Source organism: Apus apus, chromosome 6, assembly GCF_020740795.1.
Source record: "Apus apus isolate bApuApu2 chromosome 6, bApuApu2.pri.cur, whole genome shotgun sequence".
In the NCBI taxonomy this organism is placed as follows: domain Eukaryota; kingdom Metazoa; phylum Chordata; class Aves; order Apodiformes; family Apodidae; genus Apus; species Apus apus.
The window spans coordinates 4,761,085-4,786,376 of NC_067287.1; the positions used below are offsets into that span (position 1 = coordinate 4,761,085).

General features: G+C 39.9%; 1 protein-coding gene across 1 annotated transcript in view; it reads right to left on the reverse strand.

The window, feature by feature from the left end:
• The window catches only part of KYNU (kynureninase), a 57,549-nt gene that overhangs the window by 8,974 nt on the left and 23,283 nt on the right, over window positions 1-25,292 (reverse strand). Inside the window, exons 6-10 of the mRNA XM_051622743.1 lie at window positions 24,598-24,669; window positions 23,126-23,200; window positions 21,653-21,799; window positions 15,373-15,471; window positions 14,541-14,614 (exon numbers count right to left, since the gene is read on the reverse strand). Coding sequence (XP_051478703.1) covers window positions 14,541-14,614; window positions 15,373-15,471; window positions 21,653-21,799; window positions 23,126-23,200; window positions 24,598-24,669 — 467 coding nt within the window. The remainder of the gene's footprint in view (window positions 1-14,540; window positions 14,615-15,372; window positions 15,472-21,652; window positions 21,800-23,125; window positions 23,201-24,597; window positions 24,670-25,292) is intronic.

Here is a 25,292-nt window from a genome sequence, read left to right on the forward strand (position 1 = left end):
TCTTTTTCTTCTTCCCCCCCTCTTTGGATGTTCTAGAACTTCAGAAGTGTCACTAAGGGACGTGCACTTTGAAGCAGCTCTGGTCCTTACACTCTCATTGATCTAATGGTCCATATGGATGTCATTATTTGACATTTAAGTTGACAGGCTTCAAAGTGTGGAAACTAACAAAATCTTTACAAATTAGCGATTTGCTGTTTACAATTTTCTGTGAAATTCTTTGAAATGAGGGTTGCCACTGCTATGCCAAATTTCAACCTGTTACGATGGGGAAAAGCGAAGGTGTTAAACCCCAAACATAAGGCTTTATAAATGCTCTCTAAAAATAATAGGCAATAAAGCTTCACATTAAGATACTGCAGTAAAATTCCTTATTCAAGAGCTGTTACTCTGCATGCAAAATGAGTATTTTTGAAACGCAGCCTCCATTTTGACTATTCCTGCTTCAAAACACAAAGGCACCAAGATCTAAATTGATTTGGAATTCCAAAGTCTAACCTTTGCAAAATGCATAATGTGGAAGGCTCTGAAAAGCCTCGTAGGACGTGCTCGTGTTTAAAAACACCTCGGACTTGTTGGTAAGTGGACTCTAGAGTTACATCCTTTTCAACGCAGATAAAACCCATTTTGCAAAGTGTGCAAAGACTGGGGAGAAAAGGGTCTAATTTCACAAACGTTCCACTACAAACCTTTGAGAAGAAGTGGTGACAGCATTTGCATATAAATGCGTCCAAACTGAGCACTTGTCTCCTTTTAGCCCAGCACTAATTAAAATGGTTACCCCATCTGCCAGACCCAAGCACTTCCAGCAGAGGAGCTCCTGGAGCACCTCTACAGCTAACCTCTCTCCATCCAGCAGCAAAATAAACATGAAATCCATTACAATGGATTTAATCTCTGAAAAAGAGAGTGAATTAGTGACAGACTAGCTGTGGTTATTTCTTTGAGGGGTGCATGTTCTCACAAACCCATTTTTATGATGAATTTTAAAATAAGTAACACATTATTCTATTTTATCCCTCAATTTAAAGCCTTATCCTCATGGTTTTACAGCACTGAAACTTTCCCAGGGAATTCTGCAACTTTCCAGTCTACACATAGAACTAGTTTTTAAATGTGATTAGTTTTAAAATTTGATGCAAACTCTTACTAGCTCAGTTTCTTGAAACACGTAGGCATATAATAAAATATTGCTGAAAGGTTTTCAAGTTCCTTATTTTAACCCCAAAACATTCTCTTATTCAACAAATCAATGAAGAAAGATTTGCCGGGTTGAAAAATGACTCCAGAAAGTCTCATTTAGTCAAACTCCCTTTAAGTGCCTTTACACGAGGGAACAATCCCTTCAATAAGTATTTTTATTTAGCTCATTTTCCTCCTTCATATCTGTCTGAGTTAGACTGAAGTGCTGGTTGTTCATAACTAGAGCTGTATCGTTTGTAGTTGCATTAATGATGCAAGAGTGCAGGATATAATGATCATGATGTATGTGCAGTGTAAACATCAAAGAAGATCCAGTTAAAGAACACAGAGAAAATACAAAAAAAATCCTTTGACCTTTGCTTCGAAGTTACAGATGATCATGCGACTCATTTATAATTTACAGCCTGAAGCAACATGGGTCTCATTTCCCTTCTCAGCAAGGGAAAAAAAAAAAAAGAAAAAGAAACTCTTGAGATGGGATGCAGAAAACAGGGAAATATTATTATGATTCAACTTTTACATTCCAGGGCAATGCACTGGAAGTATCCTGTCATTGTATTGTGTGAGAAATCATCTTACATCCATGAGAAAGCACACTGAAGAGCTACAACAGGAATGTGGTGTGAAATTAGTAGTGTGCTGTGTTACATTTGCACACTTCACTGGGCATGGAACAGTGTGTCTTCCCTCCCTTGTCAGGTCACAAAGCTATCTAGAAATTTCATATTCATTACTTAGATTATATCTGTATTAGGAGTGTATACCAGCAAAGCATGCTATGCTTATGAAACCATAGGGCAAGCTAAATCATACAAGGGCAGTTTTAGGGCTGAGTCCACAAAGCAGCTGATGTAGCTCAGCTCTTCGTGCCCACATCACTTTACCCCTGCAAAAAACTCCCAGGTGTTGGCAGAAATTTCTTTGAGTTTTCATGCAACTATTCTAACTCTGAGGAAGAACCAGCTCTGAGGAGTTAATGAGACGTATCCCTGCTCCTCAAGTTTATTACGCAGAACTCAGGCAGATGTTGGGCCATGTTCACAAAGGCAACCTTGCACAGGAGAGGGAATGGAATGAAATTAAATGGAGCACATCCGTAGCACATGCATGCCCTCAGCTTATGTCTCTCAGCAGCTTTAAGACCTATAACAGACAACCAAGAGGCACAGTACTGCACAGTACAGTTTGACAGAGGCTTAGAGAACAGAGGTTAACTGTGTCTCCAATATCACTCATTAGCAGGAAATGTGTTAAATAAACAACACATTAGGTCTTAGGAACTAGACTGCAGAAGAACTGAGAAAGCCTGGAGGCTGGAGCCAGCCTGAAGCTCAGAACTACCTCTCACCTCAACTAGAGTGATTTGATCATGTTTGACCACTTCACCACAGAATCACCTTGGTTGGAAAAAGCCTTCTAGATCATCAAGTCCAACCATCAACCTAACACTGACAAGTCCTTAACTAATCCACATCCCTAAGTACTGTGCCTGTACAACTTTTAAATATGCTTATGCTGGTGCCTAGGAAAATGAGGTGGTACCAAACTGGACCACTGGCACCACAGCCAGACTCCAGCTCTGGCCAGCTTTCATGTTTCAAAAGGCAAGTTAAAAATAATAATAAATGGTACAGCCAGTTCCCAAAGACCAAAAGTATTCCTTAACATGCCTTAAATCCATGTGAAACTCCAGCTCAGCTGAAAGTTCCAGACCTTGAAGTACATTCCTCCAGTGTCTTGAACTCCACATAGCATAATACAGATAGAAAAAGTAGCCAGCATCATCTCCAAATGCTGCTGCATTCAGACAAAAGTCAAGCCAAACTCATATAAACAGTTGTATCAGCCCTATAAGCCACCTTACTCTGATCTGGACTCACAAACAGCTCTCCCCAAACTCTGAGCACAGACCTGATCCCCAGCCTCAACACCAAGAAAAACAAGCAAAAAAAAGAAAATATCAATATTTCTGTTTCTTAATTCCACAGTGTTTTACAGCTGTGCTGAAACAATGCTGTCCAAAGGGATGGACGATGTTATTACACTGAAACTCGGTCCTCTCCCTTCTGGGCACCACAGCAAGGTCCTGCTCTGACCCAGGGCTCCACTGCTGACAGCTCGTGGAAGGGAGTAAAATATTTCAAGTAACATTTGGTGTGGCGACGAGGGGTCTTTGTAATCAAAACAAAGAACAATTGAACAATGACTCCCAGTTTCATCACTGAAATTCAGAAATGAAAGATTTTAGCCCTCACGTGTAAGTGAAATTCTTCATCTCCTGTGAAGCCATCAGTTATGGAGTGTACTTCATAGGATAAAAATACATATATTTATATATATACATGGAGATTCTATATAACTATAGATGGGCTGGGATTTGCATGGGGAATTAAGGGAATTAGCAGCTAGCCCCTGTTAGAATCTAGCACTCTTTGGAAACCTAACTCTGTCTCCTTCAGGAAACCTTGCCAAGATTGCCAGAAACTATGTTTAAAGCCTCTTTCTTCTTCTTTTTTTGTCCTTTCTCCCTTCTATCTGTTTAGATATCCTTTATCCCAAATGGTAAGACTGGACTTCTTACATTATTCTTCTCTGTGCAATGCCTGTTGTTAATTTTTAGTAGGATCTCTTGTTAGAATTTGAAAAGCTTCTGAAGCCCAGGTAATTATTAGCCTCAGACTTCTGTAGTCTTGGACTTGTACGTACTCTGATGCTTTCCTTACCCTTTTCAACTCATTACAAATGTTTCCTAATTATTAAGCTTGTGTGACTTGTGAGCAATGTCATACATTATTAATGGACCAGTCTCTTAGAATTCAGTGGGAAAAAAAAAAAAATCAATCAAAACTCCTTATGAAAAGTTGCTTCTGTGAAAGTAGCAGCTTTTCATATTTAATATCAATGAGGCTTTACTTTGTCAAAAGACCAAAGTAAGATGATTGTATTAGAGGCTCTTAAGTCACTTGCATTTTCAATACAATTTTTCTATTTTGAGTCTTGTCTTGGTTGAAAAATAGCTAAATTCACTTTCTGCCTAGCAGCAAATTTTAGCAGAAAAGAGCAAAATCCTGAAAAACAGTTTCATAATCTCAACAATGGCACTTACTTAACCATGCAGCTGTGGTGGATGAAATTAAGAAAACTCTAGATTTGAGTCATAACCTTTTTTCCAAAAGTAGCTGAGCAGCTCTCAGCTCCCTGAGGTTTGCTGTTCTACAAGCTGCAAAATTTAATGCCACTTTTGCCACAATTAGATAGACTCTTGGGTGAAAATCTAAGCTGTTTGGTCAATCAAGTGCATGGTGATTTACAGCTGAAAAGTATTTGGAGATAGAGGATACACACACTCTTCTTGAATTTATTTTTTCCTTGTTAGTCTTTTAGACTCAGCACAAGTGAGAATACACCAATTTCAACATGTCCCTCCTTATTACCCCTCTGGGTCAAAACAAAAGGAGACTGAGTTCACTTTTGTAGCAGGAAACAAGTTGCTGTGAAGAAGAGAAAATGGCTGCAACCCTGAGAATCTGATTAGGGCCCCTTGGAGGAGCACAGGGATCTCTGCCAAACCTCTAAGGCTCTTGCCATGATTTTGCCAAGGTGATTTCTTTCTCCACGAAGAGGCAAAAGAAAGGTATGATCAAGCAGCAGACAAAACTGGAGCCTAAATTAAATCCTGTGAAAAAAAATCTCACCAAAATACCCAACCCCTCCTAGGCTAATGAAGTTGAATTAAAACTGTTAAATCAGCTTACGAACAACTATTATCACAAAGTGCTCGTTTATCACTTCCACCAGCCAAATATCAGATATATGAAAAGGGGGAATAAAGCCAACAGTATGTTAGCACATTCAGAAAAGGGAAAATCAAATATTCTGCCTAACACCAGAAATTAAAAATCAAGCAGGGAGCCAATTTACTCATAGAGATATTAATAAAGTTCTCAGTGATTTTTGTAAAGTATTGACTAGTGCCCAATTATATTATGGTGATAAAACCCAGCATATTGCATTCTTTGAGAATTCAGTAATTTTTTTCTAGACCATTTCAAATAGATTAAATTAAGCAAGAAGCAAAAGCAACAATCCCTCCTAGAGGTACTTTTAAATGTGAATTCTGACTTAAAGGAGACTTGGATGGTTTTGATTGCTATGATGCATTTGCAGAACTACACAGTCTCCTCAATCCCTTGAATGAATCTTTGAGGGGAGGATATCTAGATAGATTTCTAAATAATACATGCATCTGATTGAACTATAATATAAAAATTTTAAGATCTGGGAAGTTGTGCTTCCTCAAGTCTTTGTTGTTTTTGAATACAGTAATCACAATATTAATGTAGGACCTTTATCGTACTAGAATCCTTATTAGCTAAAATGTAAGAGTCATCACCTCTGCTCTTTGCCTGAAACAAGAAGCAAGCCACATCAGATGAGACTTTTTAATTTATTTCGTTTTAATGTCAGTGGCTGGAACTAATTGAATTCAAAGTGTCAGCAGAGTTGCCACAGAATCCAGCAGTTGTGCTACTAACACTGAGCGATACTCAAGGAGGAAAGAACTCAGAGTTTATTGAGGTGAAGTTCAAGACATGAAATCATTAAGGAGAAACAGAAGTGTGTATCTTTCAGAGTTACTTTCAAGAGTCCATCACTAGAGAACATGGGAGAAATGTGACATCAAGACTTCTCTTAACAGGGCTGTAGTTGCCCTAATTTCAGTAGCAAATAAACTACCGGCATTTTGGGCCTTAAAATGTGTTTGAAATGAGGTCAAACATTCAACACAAGGTCTGTATGTCAAGGTATGTATGTCAAATATTTGACCCAAAGTCCAACACTGGTTTCAGGACCCCCCGTCTTTTCTCACTGCAGGTGAGAAGCCATCAGATAAGGACACTGATACATCTTTATGTCACAAACTACCTGTATCTGCAGCACAGACCACCAGTACACACTGATTAAAGCTCTTTGAGCTTCCTTACAGGAGTTGCTAGAACATCAAGTCAGGAAACAGTCAATGAAAACAGGGATGCTGAAAAACTAGATCAGGTTAAGAAATTGTTAGAATTTTGTTCAATAAACTGCACACAGCTGAAGAGACAATATATAAATCTTCACTTCAAGGGGCTGCTTTTTATGCCATGGGACAGGAAGAAACTACAACTTTTCCAAACCAGTTGCACTGGTGTGATTAGCTCTCTGATTTGATGCAATGCAAAGTGAGAAACTAGGCGAAAGAAGAGGATAAGAGAGGGATACAGTGTCCCTCCCAGCAGCTCTCTGGAAGCTGCTTTTCACAGAAGAACGGCCACAGATTTCTGTGTCCCATACTGGAACTGCTGCTGCAGCTGCCCTGTAATTTCCACTTCAGTGGCAAATGAGGAGTAGTGACTGTGATAACAAGAACTTACCATCAGCAGCAAACAGCTGTTGAAAATTAGTATTTCACAAAGTGAGAGGAAGGATGGCTTGAAGCAACTGGGCAAAAAGAATATGTCATGAAGGTCTCTGAGAAGCTTCTGACTCAAAGATGTGTGAGGGGCAAGAAGTAAAGGACAGCAGCCTGTAGACTTGCTTTGCTGGACTTACCAAAAAAAGAGCTGAGCTGGGGGCAAAATACCTAGCCTGCCCACAGCAATGAAGATAAAATAGATTTGACTAAGGGAGCACAAGGGGAAAGAAAGATATGGAGTTGTCCTGGTGTGACCATCTTCTCCTGGCTGAGCACTAGAGAGATGAAGGTTCCAGTCAGGAGAAAGAGGGGGTATGAGGAACAGAAACCCCAGAAACAAGTAAGCACAAGAGGTGACCCAAGCTAAAAAGAAAACCCACACAAAATTCCCCTAATGCACACACACAGAAAACCAACTTTGCAAATACTAAATTATTGATTAAATACTAAATACTGAATTATTTCCTTCACCTGGGCAACAACCTTCCAATTACCTTTTAAAATGTTTATGATTTGAATCAGGTGCTGGCTGTGATATGAATTGCAATAGGAGCTGTAGGTGTGACTCCAGAACTGAGGCTAAACCCAGAGAGGGATTGAGCCAGGACAGGGATATGAATAGCTCTGGAAAACACACAGTACAGGAGACTCTGACCCAGTAACTGACAATTACAGGGATATACTCCAGGGGACATAAATGAAAAAAAATAATATTACAAGTATTAATGGCATATAAACACGTCTATTGCTGGTACCATGATTTTGAAGCACATTTACTAAGAAAAATTAAGAAACAAATCCCCACTGTGGACTAATGAACTAATAGAAAAGCATGAGCAAATCTCCTTTGTAAAGAGCATGTGTAGAATACAGTATTAATAAAGGCAGAAAGCTTCATAGAAAGCACCAAGAATGGAAATTTGAAATAGAAAAAGTGAAAAATTTTCAAATACTGAAAGGGAGTCAACATCTAGTAGGAAATCCCAAATGTAAAACTGCATTATATCCCACACATTTCTGCACAGAGGTAAGCAAGGTCTTACTGGAAACAGAGGAATATTTTACTGGACTTTTTTGATTGAAAAGAAACTTTTTTCTCCCTAGGAGAGAAGGATTCTGTGAGGTGGATACAGAAATGTACAGACTGAGATAAGGATAAGCATAAAAGGGGAGATAATGTCTCTGAGACCAATTAAAAAGGCAGGTAAAGAAGATTTTCTTTCCATTGTGTTAAAGGTGTGTGACACCAGCTTGAATGTTACATCTCAGGAAGTTCATTCAGCCTTCTCTTACCGGGAAAACTCAAGACACAGCAAAGTACTTTCAAAACCACCTGCCTCAAAGTGGAGAACTGAGACACAAAGTGCAGGCAGCTCACAACACACGTGCTTCAAAGAGGGGAAAAAAAATAAAATCACAGCAACCATACAGACTCCAAAGGAAGCCCCAGGATCTCTTCCTTGCTAGTTAACCAGGATGCAAGAGCAGCCCCAGGCCACATTCACCTTTCCATCAGGCTAAGCCTGTTGGGTCCTTTTCATGTGTTGGAGCAGTTGCGTCTTACACCATCTGATGAGAAAATCTAGAGGCAGCAGATGGGAAAGTGCATCCACAAGGAAGGCACCCACCTCCCTCTTGTTTCCATAGCTGGGAGTGGGAAAGGGTCATGGCAGAGCAGACCAAGTGGGGTGTGTCCCATTAGCATGGCCCAGAAGGAAAGATACAGGAGAAATTTGAATCTGCTCAGATCTCACTTGTAAACTCACAAGTTCAGTGAGTGATTGCCGAAGAATGAATATCATTAAAGACCTATTGCAAGAATTTGACCTGCCCCAGCCTTAAAATCAAAATTATTTTTCAAAAAAGTCCGTGACAAGCTTCATGCTTTAAATGCTATTTCTTCATATTGTCGGTAGAGTTTTGGACAAAAGAAAGAGCATGTCATCAGGCAAAGAATTAAATATACATAAAATCTCCAAATCTGCACCCAAGACATCTGCAGATGTCTGCAGCCAAATGCACTTCAGCTATAAATACTATTTTGGATAAGATATGACTCATAGAAGCTAAGTACTTTTGTTTACTTGTTTATCTCCACTTATGCCAGCTTTTTCATGCCTTGGTAACTGGCATGAAAAGCAGGAAACAGTCCAGCACCATGCTTTTTAGAAACAGTACCATATATATTGAAGAAATTTGACAGAAACCATGTCTCTGCTTTTCCAAATACTCCATTTTTAGGTCTGAGATTTCAAAACTGTAAATAAGTGTCCAAGTAGCATGGGGCTGTACACAGGGGATGAAAACAGCACATCATCTTCCATACTCACTCCAACTATTCCATAGATGAGACAGACATGATGCACAGCACACTTACCCATACACAGACCCATGAGTTTACGAGGAGACACAGCTCCTCTCTCATGCACCTTAAAATCTAACCAGGGCAAAGATGACAAAACATGGGGGAAGACCTTTCAGGGAGGAAAGAGCAAGATTATTTATAATGGGAAAAGAAGCAAGATTGCTTGAAAATACAGCTTAATTCTAAGGGGGGATTTGAAGGAAGATAGAGAGAAAATGCTTGACAGAGAACAAGGAGACAGTCATGGGAGCCACATAAAAGCATGTACAGAGCTGAAGGAATGAGAATGGAAATAGATGATGTGAATGTACATTAACCTCTCTCTTTTTTTCACCCAGAGACTCACTTCAAAGTTAAAAAATGCTCTTGGATATTTGCCATTCAGTTGGTGAATTGGAGAACACACCCCTGCAGGCCCATCATGGGTCTAGATTGGCCTAATAAATCACTTGTCCCAACACAATGCAATTAAGCCTAATTAGCCGGTGCCTTCATTCCTAAACAGTCTCTTCCCAAGGGAGGTTTTAACTTTTGGTTTCTAAATTAGCTCAAGGAGCTAAATTGTTCTCATCTCCTTGGCAAAGAAACGGTTCATGTCTACCTTAGTACAAGATACTTTATGCACTCAGGGGACACATGCTGCCCTCCACAGATAGGTTATTCATACATCAGTCCACAATTTGATTCCACTAGGACCAGTGACAAACCCTCCTGCAAAGCATAGCATATAGCTTGCATCTGTGATCACTGACTTACCACCTGGCTACATTCAATACAGCTCCCTGGAAGTTTCTACTTTGCTCCTCCAGATCCTCTCCTTGGCCTGGCTGGGTGCTCTGTTCTACTAAACCTTTGAGATGCTCAGGGCTGATAGACTCCAAGGGTCAGTGAGAATTGTCCCATCTTAACCTATTATCCCTAGAAGCATTTTAAAGAAGAGCAGCTTCATTTCTTTCTAATACAGTAGATATAAAACCACCTTCACAATCTTTTTATGAGTGTCCTTTGCTCTCAACTGTGCTCCAAAGCTACATTGTTTTCAATAGTTTCACACAAGCTTCAGCTATTTCGTTTGGGGATTATGCGGCTCTAATTCAAAAAGAAATAATGTGGTATCTCCTCATATATCAAAAAAATAGCTAAAGAAAATCTCAGCTGAAGCTACCAGCCCTGGAAGGGGTTGAGCAGCCACTTGCAAAACAGATGTATGAGCAGAGAGGGTCTGCATGGGAACAATGTGGTGACCCAGAAGACCTGGGCAAGATGGGAAGGGGGGGATGTATGAAGCTGGAAAAGTCTGGTTTTGTTTATCTCATGCTAGAGTAAAAGTTCACATACTAAAAAGCAGTGCAGGTTTCTATAAAGAAGTAACAAGAAGCCATCTGTGGTCTGGCATTTTCGCTAGTATCAAGATGCCAAAAAGGAAAGTGATCTAAGAGAAAGGGCTGATATCTCACCTCTGCCTATGAAGAAATTGTCTGAAGATACCTCGTGTTTCTCAAAGCTAGTATGAAATAGTTCCCTTTTTACTTCTTATTCTTTGATACTTTTTTTATCCTATAGTACAAGCTGACAGACTCTGGACATCAGCTGCTTCCTGCACATGCAGCATTTCTTCACATCACACAAACTTCTTTTTAAACTCTACCTGCTGCTAGTCTGTGCTAAAGCTAAGTCTTGATAAATCCTTTCATTTTAAACCCTAGACTGTGTACAATTTTCATTTAATCCTCTGCCAAGGCTTATCTATTATTCTCCTGGCTACTTTACATACATTTATTTCCCTTTCATCTTTTTAAGTTATGCCTTAATTTTCTTACAGAGACTTGACTAGGACTTTTTTTCTTCTCCCATCTCAGGACTCTGAGTTTGTCCCCTCCTGTCCCTTATGCCAGCTGGCAGCAGAGCTCAACTCACTGCACATTCTCTGCTGTGAACACCTGATTTCTCCTGTACCTTCTTTCATAGGTGCTCACAAACATTCTCATTTGATTACAGATAAGCTCCTTGGTAGATGTGAGTTATCCTTTTTATAACTGGAGAAATTGAGAAAAGGCGGGGGGGGGGGGAGGAAGAGAAAACAAAAATATAGTTTATCTGGATCCCAGAAAGCTAGCCAAGCAATATTTTAGTATTAGTAGGTCACCTTAGCGCTCTGTGTGTCTTGGAAACCTCTTCTCCACAACATTAACTGCATTTATGTGGGAACTTGATGGCACAGGACCAGCCTGCACTGACCGACCAAACTGTTTCAGAAGGGATTTCACAGCTCTGCTCTGTCCTCGTCTTTTTTTATTTGAAACCTTCCCATAGAGAAACTACTCTAGCACAATTAGCCAAAAATGTATTGCATTGTGATATATGGAGCAGGTATTAAAAAAGCTATTTGAGTATTAGAAGAGACTTCAAAGGAGGTGAGATCATGAGGAAACAGGGATATATTAGACCCATTTATGTCACATTGGTTCAATTTTATGGCACTAGGAAGAAAGACAGGGGACTAGCAAAGGACTACCCAATGTACTTGGGTACACATGTTAATTAGGATGGTTACAACATATAACTTTCAGACTCATGGCCCTTGCAGTGAATTAAAGAACTGTGCCTAACTAAGCCAGGGAGTGCAGGTCAGTGTTTGCAGTGACACAAAACAAGAAGGAGACATATGAATCTGTACTGTCCATAACCTTAATCTGACAGCCAGTCTCAAACGTCCCGCTTGGCCATAAATCCAGTTCCAAGCTGGTGAATTATCAGCTTTAAGAACTCTTGTAGGAAGCTTGCATATCCATAAAGGAGTGGGATTTTTGTTGCCTTTTGTCTGCTTGGATGTGACATTACTGAAGAACACTGGGTTTGGATTGTGTGGGTTTGCAGTTAGGCTGCCATGACCTCGGTCTGTGGAGTCAAAGCCCAAAGCATTTTCATTGTGTCCCCCAGCTGCTGGTAGCAAGGCTAGTAAACCAATTAATCACTCTTTCTCAAGCTGCATTTTAAAAGAAAGGAGCAACAAGTAAGTGTTTTGTTGTCCAGGGGCCAGGCTCTGGATGGAAGTAGCACCTGTAGGGAGCAGCTGGGGGTTGGAACCCAGTTTGTGAAACCATGCACAGCTACGATGTGAGCACATATTGGCTTGCACTGCTTTCATTAGCAAGTCTGGGCATGGACAAAAGACCACTCATGAAATCAGGGGAAGTTAAAACAAAATGCCTAAATGCCTTTGGTGATGGGCAGTAGCTGCTCTTGGGGGATTAAAATTAAAATTTTGGATTGAGCTGTTTAATTTTCAGTAAGTGCCTCAGCCCTTTCTGCCCCAGTCTCAGGCACTTGGCAAACCTTCTGGGTCTGCCTCTCCGAATGCTCTGAAGATACATTTTCATATTAAACCACAATACATTGTTTCAGTCTAAAAATAACTACCTAGTCAATAGCTTGCAGAAAATACGAAGGATGAGACAAATTAAACAAATCTATATAGGTGGGTAAAGTGGCCTGCAAAATATTGGCCGTGAGGTAAAAACATTTCAGGCAGTTAAAATGACAAAAGAATATCGGTTGGGTTGAAATATAATTACTCACTTACGTGTGGGCTGAGATGCAAAGAAACAGAAGTGTTTGGTGCTTCTCTTTCTGAGGGAAGTTGGCCACTGGGTGTCATCCTTGACTCAGATGACAGCCCAAAGCTTTCCAACTACAACATCAAACCCGCAACTTCCCGAGCAGTTAAATTCCACTCTATTTGATTGTACAACAGACAGCAAATAGCTCTGCATTTAAATCAGCTATAAAATTGAATACTTTGACATAGACAAATTCTCCTTTGTCTCACTGCCTTATTTGGAGACCTGAGATGGCTGGTTGATGTAGAAAAGAAAGAAAGGGAATGCAACCAGAGCATATTAACTACAAACAATTTGATGAGCGATTATCAAATCTCAGGAATTAAGAAATAACTATGATCAAATAATGCAAAGGGTCTATGCAGGAAGCTTGAATTTGTAACCTTAATTGGGCCCCAGGCCAAAAAATCCCATTTAATACAGGCAATTTTATTTAGAGACATCCAGTATCCAGTTTTAGTACACAAAGTAATGACTACGTATGAAGAAACATTCAGCAAAAACTAATTTAAGCTTTTACCTACAATTCTAAGCTAGTACCCTCACAGAAGTTTCAGAATTTCATCAAGGAGGCCAAGAAAGACTCAAAGTCCTTGAGATTTTATTAATTCTTCCCAGTGCTACTCTTTGATTTCTATCTGGCCCACATATTTTCACTTCTCAGCACCTTCTCAGCACCTTCCCAGCTCCCCACAGTCGCAGCCCAGAGGTTTGACCATGACAGCAACACCTGCACCTGGCTAACAGGGAAGCAGGAAAATCCTTTCCAGAAGAAATATCCTGGTATTTGGAATATTTTGCTAGTGTTCACACGTGAGGATCAAATCTGCTCACAACAGGTCGTATGTCATCCTAATGAGTTTTCTGTTAGGGGTGGCTGAGAAGAACTTATCAGCGTTATTTTGTTATCTCCAGGGAGTCTAGACAGTCTGAAACCAGCACATAGTGCAGCGAAGCTGCTTATTATAATGTTATTTCTCTCTGAAACCTGATTTAGTTTGCCTTCTTCAAGCTAAAATAAAAGCAAGTGCCAGCAATTTCTCCAAGCACAGCTAGAAAGAAATGCTTACATTTGTCAGTGCATTAAAAGTATTAATCCTACTGCTCTTAATGTACATACATAGAGTACAGTCGTAGAACATTTTAAGTAACATTTGGTTTGTTGTTTTTTTGGTGTTTTTTTTTTAATGCAACTAACCTCAGTTGATAGAACAGCTTTTCACGGATTACACAGTCTTTGAGAACACAGATCTCCATGTAATACTTTCTAGCTTTACCAGTGGAGATAATTTTAATGTAAATATTCCAGTATTAAAGAGCTATTAGACACAGGGCTGAAATTGTCTTTCATTTTGTTCACCAACCAAAGACTTCAATTATTTAAATAAATCAATTTTTAAAGGAAGATGTTAAATATTCTCTTTACATGATACAGCCTCACAAGCATGATTTAGGTTACTTGTTTTTAATATTATAAGCTTTCTCTTTTGTAATTCTATTTAGTTTAGAACTGACAGCAGACTTGAAGGAGGAAATACATTTAAGATGTGTAGCATATACATAAACAATTTAAAAATTTACTAAAATTAAGATTAAAAACATTGTTACCAGCTGAGGTAACAAAGTCAGGTAATAAAATTATCTAAACTTGTACTAACCTTTTCATTAATACAATAAGTCAGTAACAGATATTAGCCCAATGAGGGTTTTTGAAGCAAGGAATTTCTTCTGCATATATATATATATGTATATATACACACCTACACGTATATACAGCTACAGACTTCCGTAGTCAATGACTAGGAATCTATACACATTCAGATCTCAGCTCAAAGGGGAGATATTTTCCCATTTAAACCTCACAGCACCTTTTCTTTGGGTAGAGAAATATACTTACACCGGTTTAATACTCTGGGAATGCTTCTCATGAATGTAGGCACCAGCCAGGCCTCCTGCTCCAGAATTTAAATACTGCAAAGAATAAATCAACATGTACATGCCATGTTCATTATCTGTAAAGTGTAGCTTTCCTTCCCTCACCCCACTCTATACAGCAGACCAATTTTAACATTTCTAGTGGTTTCTAACTGGAGATTCTAGCATTAGACCCAAAGTGCTAATGTAGATAAAAGCAGATACATTTTTCCAGATGAATTCTAAAAGTATCTTCCTTGGCTTATGTATGATATTTGAAGTCCAACAGGCAAAAGGCCAGAAAAGTGAGGTATGACTGAAACAGTCCCATGTCATAACGCATACAGTAAAATCATCAGACAACACAGCTGACTGTATCTGTCAATTCTTAATCTCTAGAGATGTCAAATGAACTAAAGATAAATAATTTCTGATCATAGAAAAAGGTAAGTTCAGACAAGAATATTCTCAGGCCACTTAAGAAAATCCAATAGCCTCAAGGCCTTCTCAGTGTGGAAGAGAAGAGGCTCTGAAACTGTGACCACAGAGTGTACTTCAGAGCAGTTGTTTAACCACCACTGGTATGGTCTCACACCCACAAGACTTTGCAGGTCATTGTCACTATTTTCTTTTGAAACTTCTTGTAACAAGCCAACACTAAAGCCAGTGTTCACCTCCTTGTTGTGGCTGGTGCAAAGATTCAGCTAAGTCTTGATCAACAGTTCAGGTGTAGTTCTTACTCATCTGACCTGTTTGCTGACCCCCGACATAAGTAACATTATGGAAAATAGTCTCAAGCAATGAATCTGTGTTACCTTGTAGGAGCACCAGCATGCAAAATCTACTCCCCAATCATGCAAATTAAGCTCTACATTCCCAACAGCGTGAGCCAGGTCAAATCCAACAAAGCAACCCTGCAGGAAAGAGATCAAAGAATACATAATCATGACTATATATTTATTTTGAAAAAAAACAAAACAACACAAAACATCTTTAGAGCTTTACTTGCTCTCTATCTAGGCATGCTACCAAGTCCCACCTTTTATATTGTTACTAGAAACCTGTTTTCTATCCCACAGATACATGTAGAAATAATTTTGGGTGAGGTTGCCTTCAGTGATAGGACAAGGAGTAATGGATGCAAATTGGAGCATAGAAGGTTTAAGGTGAATATCAGAGAAAATTTTTTTACTGTGAGAGTGACAGAGCACTGGAACAGGCTGCCCAGAGAGGTTGTGGAGTTTCCTTCACTGGAGACATTCAAAACCCGCCTGGACACATTCTTGTGTGATGTACTCTAGATGACCCTGCTCTGGCAGGGGGGTTGGACTGGATGGTCTTTCGAGGTCCCTTCCAACCCCTAGGATTCTATGATTCTATGATTCAAGGATGCTTGGGTATGGTTTAGATTCCTAAGGTGTTTCTCCTGCAGCAAAGTGGAATCACTTGAAACAGGCATTGAGAACAAATGCATCTTTTCAAACTGTTGTACAGCATGACAGGGTCCAGGCAGAGATAAAATAGCAGTGTACATAATTATATGATACAGAAGTAAATATATTTCACTATTTACTTAAAGGTTTTCTTGATACTTAAACTATGAGGATCTTGCACCTTGGGAATCCAAACACGTGAAACAGAGCCTGTGCAACACAGTTGTCTTTAAGGACTTTTGTACTTGGCTCTTCAAAATTAGGAAAGCATTCTGTCATTTTACTGTGAAAAGTGTTACGTTTGTCATAACCACAACTTGCACAGGGCACTGGGGGGGGGGAAAGGCACAATGTATAGATCAGAAAGTAGCAGGTTTACACAAAATAACCACTGGATGGCAGCATTTTTAAACTAAAAAGTTCTTCCAAGCTTTGCTATTTTTTTTTTAAGCACAGAAATAAAACTACCTCTTTTTTTTTTTTTTTCCTGGACTACAGATTTCATGCTATTTTGCATTTTGCTTTTAAAACACAAACAGCTTGCTTACAAGCAGCATGGTAGGAAGAAGACTGAGAGCACAGGCTTCAGAAAAATCAACATTCAATAATAAAACAAAGGATTTTTTAAGAGTCTCTTGCTGTTTCTTGCACAAAGGGAGCCTTAGCTAAATTACTTAAACAGTACTTTGGTATATTTAATCTTCTGTATAAACTAGATATCAACTTGAATGAAGCAGCATTTTAAGATTTGCTAAGGCCTCCATTAGAATTACTGTGCCTCATTAACAGCTGGAGAAGTTGCTCCACAATGATGGGAAGAAAACTCTCTGCCATAGAGAACATTTGCTCTTAAACAGAACCAACGTTCCAATAACCAGTCTAGCCTTCACACCCTTGGTGCCTTGTCTTCACAGGGACACTCAAAAGTGAGTCAAGACATACCAACTGGCACGGTGAAGAAACTTTAGAGGAGCTGAAGCACACGAAATGCCCGTGGGAATGCCCTCATGCAGAGAGAAAGAAGCCTTGGGGCAGAGAAATAAGCTACAGCAAACTAAAGCAAATCTGCTATAAAACAATAAGGTTTTCAGAGTGTTTTAGGGCATTAACATCAAAACTTCAGTTGACTGGCTTTAAACATTAGCAGGTATCCCTTCTTACATACGTCCCACACAAACTTTTTTTTGAAGAAGTGCTCTGAGAGATTCATTGGTTGCAGTGGAAACCAGGAATAATGTGATATGCTGAGAGTCTTGCCAAATGTATGTGTCTGGCCGTACATTAATGAAATCAAAACAAAGACAACAGTGGTAGTTGCTCATAAAAAAAAACTCATAAGAAATTTAATTCTGTGGTGAGTCTTGTGTTAAAATCAATTGTCCTTTCCCCATCAGTAAGTGACAAACTCTATAAAAAGATAAGTTCAAGAACAGATGACAAATTACAACTAGACAGCAGATGGGAGGTAGGACAAGACTCCTTAGGATACCAGCAGGTTGGATGACCTCCCAGTCATGAGGCTCCCCAGCCATATCTATACCTGTACCCTCAACTCACACAAACCTCCTTGGGCACTGACCCAAGCTGGAGTAGATCAACTTGCATCCACATCATGGGCTCATAGTTCAAAAACAGGACAACAACTGACACGCCACCCGTGGGTGACCTTCCTGAACTGCTTTAACTGTTCCCCACTCCTTTGAAATGGGTTGGTAAATCCCACAGTGTGTTATTTAAGTAACGAAGGAGGCACAGCCTGAAAATGTGGGTTCAGTGCTGGCAGGTTTCCTGCAGCATCTCAGAAACACCCACTCATACCAGTTTGTTCTAGTTGTCATCTACAGGATGGGTGGCGCAGGTTGGCTTTCCCGTGGGAGGCGTCTGGCACTCGAGTTGCACAAACAGCAAATGTTTAGCCACACAGATTGCAGGGGGAAAAGTAAAACAAACTGAAGCAGTTCTCCCTGAGGAAGCCACGCAGAACAAGGACTGCGTGGGAACGTCGCTTCCCCAGGCTAAGGGGAAAACAGAGTTCTCCATCTGCTCTGGGCAAAGAGGACATGTGTTCTCCCCTGCCTCTTCCGCTTTATTCTAACATCTAAAAGTCATTTCTGCAAAGTGTCTGGGTAGCTGCTGATAACCAGCAGGTAACTACTCAGCATGGACAATGACATTTGGAGAGAGGGAAAGAAATGACAGCTTCACACCAGCAAACCTGGGACATTCAGAAAGAAAGACAGGAAAAGAAATTAAGATGAAGGGTCTTAAAGCCCTTCCTACTGGGACTCCAGAGATTAAAATACTTTACATACAGCACAAAGTCAGTGGAAAGTACAATATAACTTATGAAATGAAAATTGTATTTGAAAGGTAGAGTCTCCAAAAAGTCAGCCATTTCTTTGCTTGTAGAAGAACAAAATGACTCAACCCCCTCCATCCTCTAGAGTAAGTTCCAAAGTATGAAATGAGGAAAACTGTTAGATCCTCTTCAGCCTGCTGATGAGTCTCTTGCACAATACGTAGTAATTTTGATTTATCCGAGAGACCCAAGATGAAAAAATAGCCTGAGGTAATTTTTCAAGCTTAATTTAGTTCATTTAATATTTAATGACTTAATGAAGCTGTCTATGTGCAGAGCTTTCGCTCTGGGAGGAATCTTAACATACGTAGAGAACTTAGGAAATTGGCTTAAAAAATGTAAAAGGAAATCAGCAACGTAATTCATAAATGATTGACCTCAAGAATCCTAGGACATTTTCCAGACCTCCTGAGCTTGTAGCTCAAATCTCTAAGTCCTGGTAGGGCACAACACTTCAGGAATTTATTTCAATTGCACGTCAAAAGAATAATTAAGACCATCTGTGTAGGACTTTTCTCTGCTAGAATGGTTGACAAATGATTTTTTTTTTTCTTCCATTTCTCAGATTTCCACCTTGTATTTTTCCCCTTCTGACTTTCTTGCTTGTCAGATCTCCCCAGCCTATTTTCTGCCCAGGAGCATGGGGTCATTAATCACCAGGAAGTGGAGCATTGCATTTTTACAATGAACATGACTTCTGGGCTTATCCTCTTTAAACAGACATTTTAAAGGACTTATAGCCTTTCTGAGATAATATATTACATATAAGACAATCCTGGTGTCATCAGGTCCAGAAGCTCTTGAAGGAGATATGGTCCTTAAGGCCATGATCTTACTGTCCTGAAAGCTTGTCACCCTGGGGACAGGAACAGGTTGGATGCCACCAAACAGAAATCAAGCCCATGCACATTATATAGATGCTAACAATTGGTGGCTTTCTTCTTCTCTAACCCAACAGCATCTCCTAACATCAAGCTGGACCTGGTAACACAGGAGAGGAGCCAATTCCTTTTGAAGATTCCACATCTTAAGCTTTTTGAGACCAAGAGAAGTAGCAGGGTACAGGAGCAACTCTTAACAGTATTAAGATAGCAAACTCATAATGAATCTCTGCTTTCATAGCTGATCAAGTAAATATTTGCCATATGCAGACATTTAAGTGTGGTGTAACAATATGTTACATAGTGGTTTTGTATAAACATCACTTAACCCAGGGGGTGGAATCAATAAGGACACTGACTTGAGTATATCTGACAGCAGGGAAATAAACACAGGGCTGGCTCTTGCTTTTCAAGCCTTGTGGGTACTCCAGTAGGTCTTAAGGCTGAGCAACTTTTTTGTTGTTGTTTTTTTGTAATACACTGATGATATTTTAGGTCACCTGGATCCCAGTCCTACGTGCTCTCACCACAAAGAGGCTGGCAATTATTTTTTTTCCCTTTTGAAATATTTCTGGAAGAAAGATCTACTTCTATGTTCTGGCATTTCTAACAGGCATGCAGGTAGAAATATGTATTTGACATCTCTCTGTGCCTGCTGCAGTCCTGAACTGCTGTCAGAATTGCTCTTCAGTAACATGACGGAGTCTCTAGAACTGTGCAATGTTTCTGTGTATCTCCACATGGAAGCACATACACTCGAGCTGATATTATTATTTGCATTGCCTTATAGAAATTTTCAGCTCTCTCCACCAAATCCTGGTTATCTCCTCAGATAACATAAACATGAAATCCATTTGCACTCCATATAATGAGCTACCAGTGGCTGCTTTTCCCCAGGACACAGGCTCTCAGCCACTTTGGGGTAGCTTATAGCTTTCAGTGAAACTGCATCACCTCACTCATCCAAGCATGTGTCCTGCAGCCCAGAGAGCACCTTTAGAGAGGTAGTAAAGTGATGGGCTTTTCCCAGGTTGTTCCTATTTACAGGAGAGAAAATAGATTTGTCCCTCAGACACCTTTCAGACACATCACAGAGCAGATTTTGGGGAAGCAGCACTGTAGGCACGTAGGTGTTGGTGGCTGAACAAAAGCTTTGCTGCCACCAGGAGAGAGAGCAAGCAGAGCAGTGGGTGGCATCACCCTATTAATAATCCAGCTTCCCTTTCAAGCATTTCAGCATAACCTCTTGTTTATTTGTGGGCAGTACTGGAAGACCCTCACAGGGAAGGCACCATGAAGGTGCTGCTCTCAGAGCTATATGCAGCTAATACACAGACTCTTTCCCTCCTGCAGCTGACTCCTTGGCTTTCTGATTCCATGTCAGAAGCCAGTCTTGTTTTGTACCGTGCTCAGGACCAATTCTGTTGCCAGGCACTGCTCTGTGAGAACATTCCCTTTTTAGATCCCACGGGCCCTGCACTAGTAGTCACACCTGCTGTGCTCTCCCAGAAGAGACTTTACCATCCCTTTCCAGCAGCTTAACTTACTCCCTGACCTCCAGAAAAATTTCCACTGCCAAACCTACAGCAACAGAAGATGTACAGCCTGATGTGAGCCAGGAACCTCTCCAGAGAGTTAAAACATCAAATATAAATAGTTAGCTGGTTTGCCACAATCCAGTGATAAGTTTATCCTTGAGTGGTTTAATCTTGCATGAGATAAGGTACACCCAGTAAAAGACTACCCCTATGGAAAGTCTGGTGACCTCCTCTTGATAAGACGACTTAATTAAAAACTATTTTTGCTTGGATTCCTGAGGCAATTGAGATGGTTAAAGAAGTTTTACAGCTCTGTCCACAGAGCACACTGCCTGCAAGCTCTGAAGGCTGAGTCATCACTAAAATACAGACCTCTTGTGACTTTGACGTGCTCCATGTTCAGCCTGTCTCTGAAAAACTGATCAGCTGAGTCTGAAAACTGCTGGCTCTGCAGGGAGCTCACCTCCCTGCTCACCAGGGGCAAAAACTGCCACAGTGTGGCAGAGGAAAATCACTGAAGTCTGCCAAAACCCAGAAATCTAACTCTAAATTTTAAAGAGAGATGGGAGCTGTGATTACCTCCTCCTCCTTCTCCACTGAACCTCTTGAAATTCTATCCTCCGAGAAAAGTCCTGTAGAAGTTAATAGTCATGAATTACCTCTCCACATAGTTGAAATCACACCTGCCAGCTTGCTCTGGCAGGGCTGTTTCCTCAGGCAGCCCCCAGAGGATCTCAGTACAGAGTGCTTTCCCTTTTTATCGGAGCACCACAGGTTTCCACAGGTGCTCTGGTTTGTTCCACAAAAGGCAGAAATTAAGAACATCTCTAAAGGAAAACTGAGCTGAAATAGGTGTTAAAAGGATGGATCTGGAGCAATCCTACCTTTCTTTGGCCAGCCTTTGTTATTCTAGGGATGTCAAACAGCTGTCCCGTGTAGTACTGCACCCCACTGAACAGAATGACAGCAATAGAGTCCCCTTCCTTCTCAATTACAGCAAGGATATCTTCAGTCCTCAAGGTCTCCTCCCCCTAAAACAAAGTTAAATACACATTTTACATCAACTCTGGCAGTAAGGAAACTGTCATTTCTTACTTCATTATCTATATTTTACCAGGAGCTGCACTACTTGCATAAAGAGACCAAAAGCAAACCCTTAGCATGGTAATGATGTACAAAAAGGTAGAGCTATGAAGTAGCCTATGAGTAAGTTATATATATATTTAAAAAAAACCCACAACAACAAACAACACCAGCAAACATATCTTGAAGATGCCAGTTACAAAAAGTCTCTTTGCTTGAGATTCTATCATGCTTATTATTTCAGACAGTCTTAATTTCCAGCTAAAAAAATCCTGGTGCAAACAGCATATATAATTATTTCGATGTGGTATCTGAAATTTGTGACACCCACAAGAGTTGAAAGTTGTCTATCAGTTTCACTCTGTACTTTTCTGATAAACTTTGTATCCCACAGGAAGCTATTATAAGCCTTCCATATTTATATTTCAAGAACAGTAAGTCTCACATCATCAAAGGTACAAAAATCCCCAAACCTGGGGTCATTAGATACAGAGGAATTTCAAGAAAACATCCCCCTCTCCACAATCTTTATAGGAAAATTACTGCCTCATACTCCTCCCATCTTCCTAGCAAGGCATCATGTAAAACATACCACCACCTAGGGATCAATTAGGCAGTGAAAACCCAGAATTAAATTAGCCTTGTTACTGAAAAGAGCTTGGGCAGGATTGTTGAATTGCAACCAACTGTTATTATCTCAACAATCTTTGCAAATCTATCAAGCTTTCAGGAGCAGACTCTTTACTCACAAGATAACTCAGATTTTGGAAGCAAAAGGTCACCCTCAGTTTGTAGTTCAGTGGCAAAGTTCTTAATGCCACAAAGGTGAAGCAAGGCAGTCTTTCAAATTAATCTGAATTGTCTGTTACTCAAAGCAGACCTTTCCCTTCATCTGTGCTGATACACAGGCTGCTGTTGTTCCTGTTCTGGCAATCTTTTACCTTAGGACACTGAAAGGACATTAGGGTTTCTCCATGAGCTACAGCATTTTGCAGTTCTCTCAGGATGCTGTCACATTTTGCAGACAGAAAAAAAGTCAGAGTAACTTTTTTTTCACTGGGTGAACAAGACAATTTTAAAATGGGTCCTGATACCGAAACAAATATACGGAAGCAGAATATACAAGTCATAAATTTAACCTGAAAGCATTGGCAGCAATAGATTATAAAACTTCTGCAGGCAGACACTAGAACATTTGAGAATCTTTGACTCCTCCCCCATGCAATATATTTCTGCCCTTAGCAATAATGAGAGGTGACATGTTTCTCACCAACCTCCCGTGGCTGCATCAGGAGCATGCTTTTCTCCACATCAAGCCCATGAAATCGAAGTTGGGACTCAACAGCATACTGGAAGAGATTTCCATGCAGAACATGTTAGAGCAACTTCATGATAAAATAACTAAAAAAACCTACCTACAAAACATCAGGACTTCAGAAAAGGGACTCAGACACCCACCTTTCACTAAAAATAACACTCAAAAGCTAAAACTAAAAACTTTCTAGATTTCCTTTGGTTTGAAAAAAGATCAGAATTTAATTCACATCAGACAGCAAGGATAAAATCAAAACTGAAATCCTACAGGAGAAGTTCACAGAGCAGAATGAGGGTGGAAACGTGGTGGAGGGTGAGCTTTACCAGACTTCAGCAAGCAAAGCCTGCATGGGTAACAGCCACGGAGAAGACTGAACATGGCCTCTTCCAGGGGCACCCACTCTGCTTCGTAGCACATGCTACATCCCAGGCTGTCACAAAGCCACTGCTGTCAACACAAAAGAGGCTTGGCAAGCACACACATGCTATCCCATGCTATTTTCATGCCATACGATCTCAAAAAACCTTGGATTTGCTGCACTGCTGGGAGGAATTGAGAGCTCCAAATTTTCAGGCTATTTTGAAACTTCTACAGGCTGATTTTATAATTAAATAATGGCACTGGAGATGGCATGAGAATCACTGAATAATACTATAAAATAGCTTAAAATTACATGACAGGAACTGAAGTGATGACAGTTGCACAGATTATTGCTGAAGTGCTGTAAAAAATTAAGATGGAATCCAAATGTAAATCTGGAACAAACTTGGATTAGTTTGAACATTACTTAGGATACAGACAATTTGAGGTTTATACACACCTGTGCTGTCATCTTCATTACAAATAAACCTTTTAGCAGCTTGAATTATTTTTATTGCACCTTAGAGATCAAATGTGTTATCAATTTCCATGAGTTTATGGAGTTGATGATAAAGTAGCAGTGGGTCACAAACCCAAAGATTAATTTGTTCTAAGCTGTGATGCACAGGGTATTGTCTTCAATTTTATAGCAGACAAATTATGTTTGAACTAGTAATCTGAAGTGCTAAGAACAAACATTTCCATCTCTGTCTGGGGATATACAAGTGGTAATGTTGTGAGCTTGTATTGATCTGATTTCATAAAGTGAAACAGCAACAAGAATTAATAAAACATTTACAACTTCAGTTGATTTAGGCCAGTGGTTTGCTCAATGTCTTTAAAAAGACTAATAAATCAATGTACCCATTCAATCTTTTCCTCTTATAATGGTTTTTGTTTTAACAAAAGGAATAAAACTACGATCTGTAGAATGTGCTGAACTTCTGACAGATTTTTTTACTGTAATGTTACTTGGACAAGAAGTGCTAATAAATATTCAGATCAGGCTGCTGATATTCTTTAGAAAAATATGATTAATAATACAAATTTAGTGAAATATTAATTTCTTACATGGTCAGAAGGAAAGGCTTTGGCTTCCAGAAGAATTTTATAACGTCTTGGAGTAGGCTTAAAGAAAGCTAGCTGTTAAGAAAAAAAAATACAAAAAGATATGTTGAAATGTATCTAAGCAGAGATGTGAGAGATACTCCCAGTATATAACTTAATAAAGACTACTTTACTTTCATGCAGACTACAGAGAACCCCCCAGAAATTACAAATATTTCTTTGTCCATATAACAGTTATCAAAGTGGGAAAGCATTCTGATATACTGTATTTTATACATCCATAACAAAGGCCACCAAAATCCAGCAGTGAAAACTTGCACTTACAGGTATCAGTGGCAAAGCTTTGACTGCAGCCAGGGAAGCTGGGATCTCACCCAGCTCCACCCTGCAAGTAAAAGCAGTGGCTGAAGAATAGCAAACAGTGCTAAGGAACTGGATTGCCATCCCTGCCCTAAAGCTACCAAATCATTCCCTTCTCTGAAATAAGCCTGACCAAAGGACTAATCCTTCTGGAAGGACCTAATCTCAGCACCTTTAGGTTAATAGCCTTTCCTTCTCAGCTCCTCACATAGAGGCAAGCTGGGCTTGCCACCCTGCTGAGAGGACAAGGAGAAGACCTACAAGCCCTCCTGCTCATGCTAGCAGTGGTTGCTCAGAGCTCAGCAGGCGATGTGTATGCATCAAGTTTGGCACAGGTC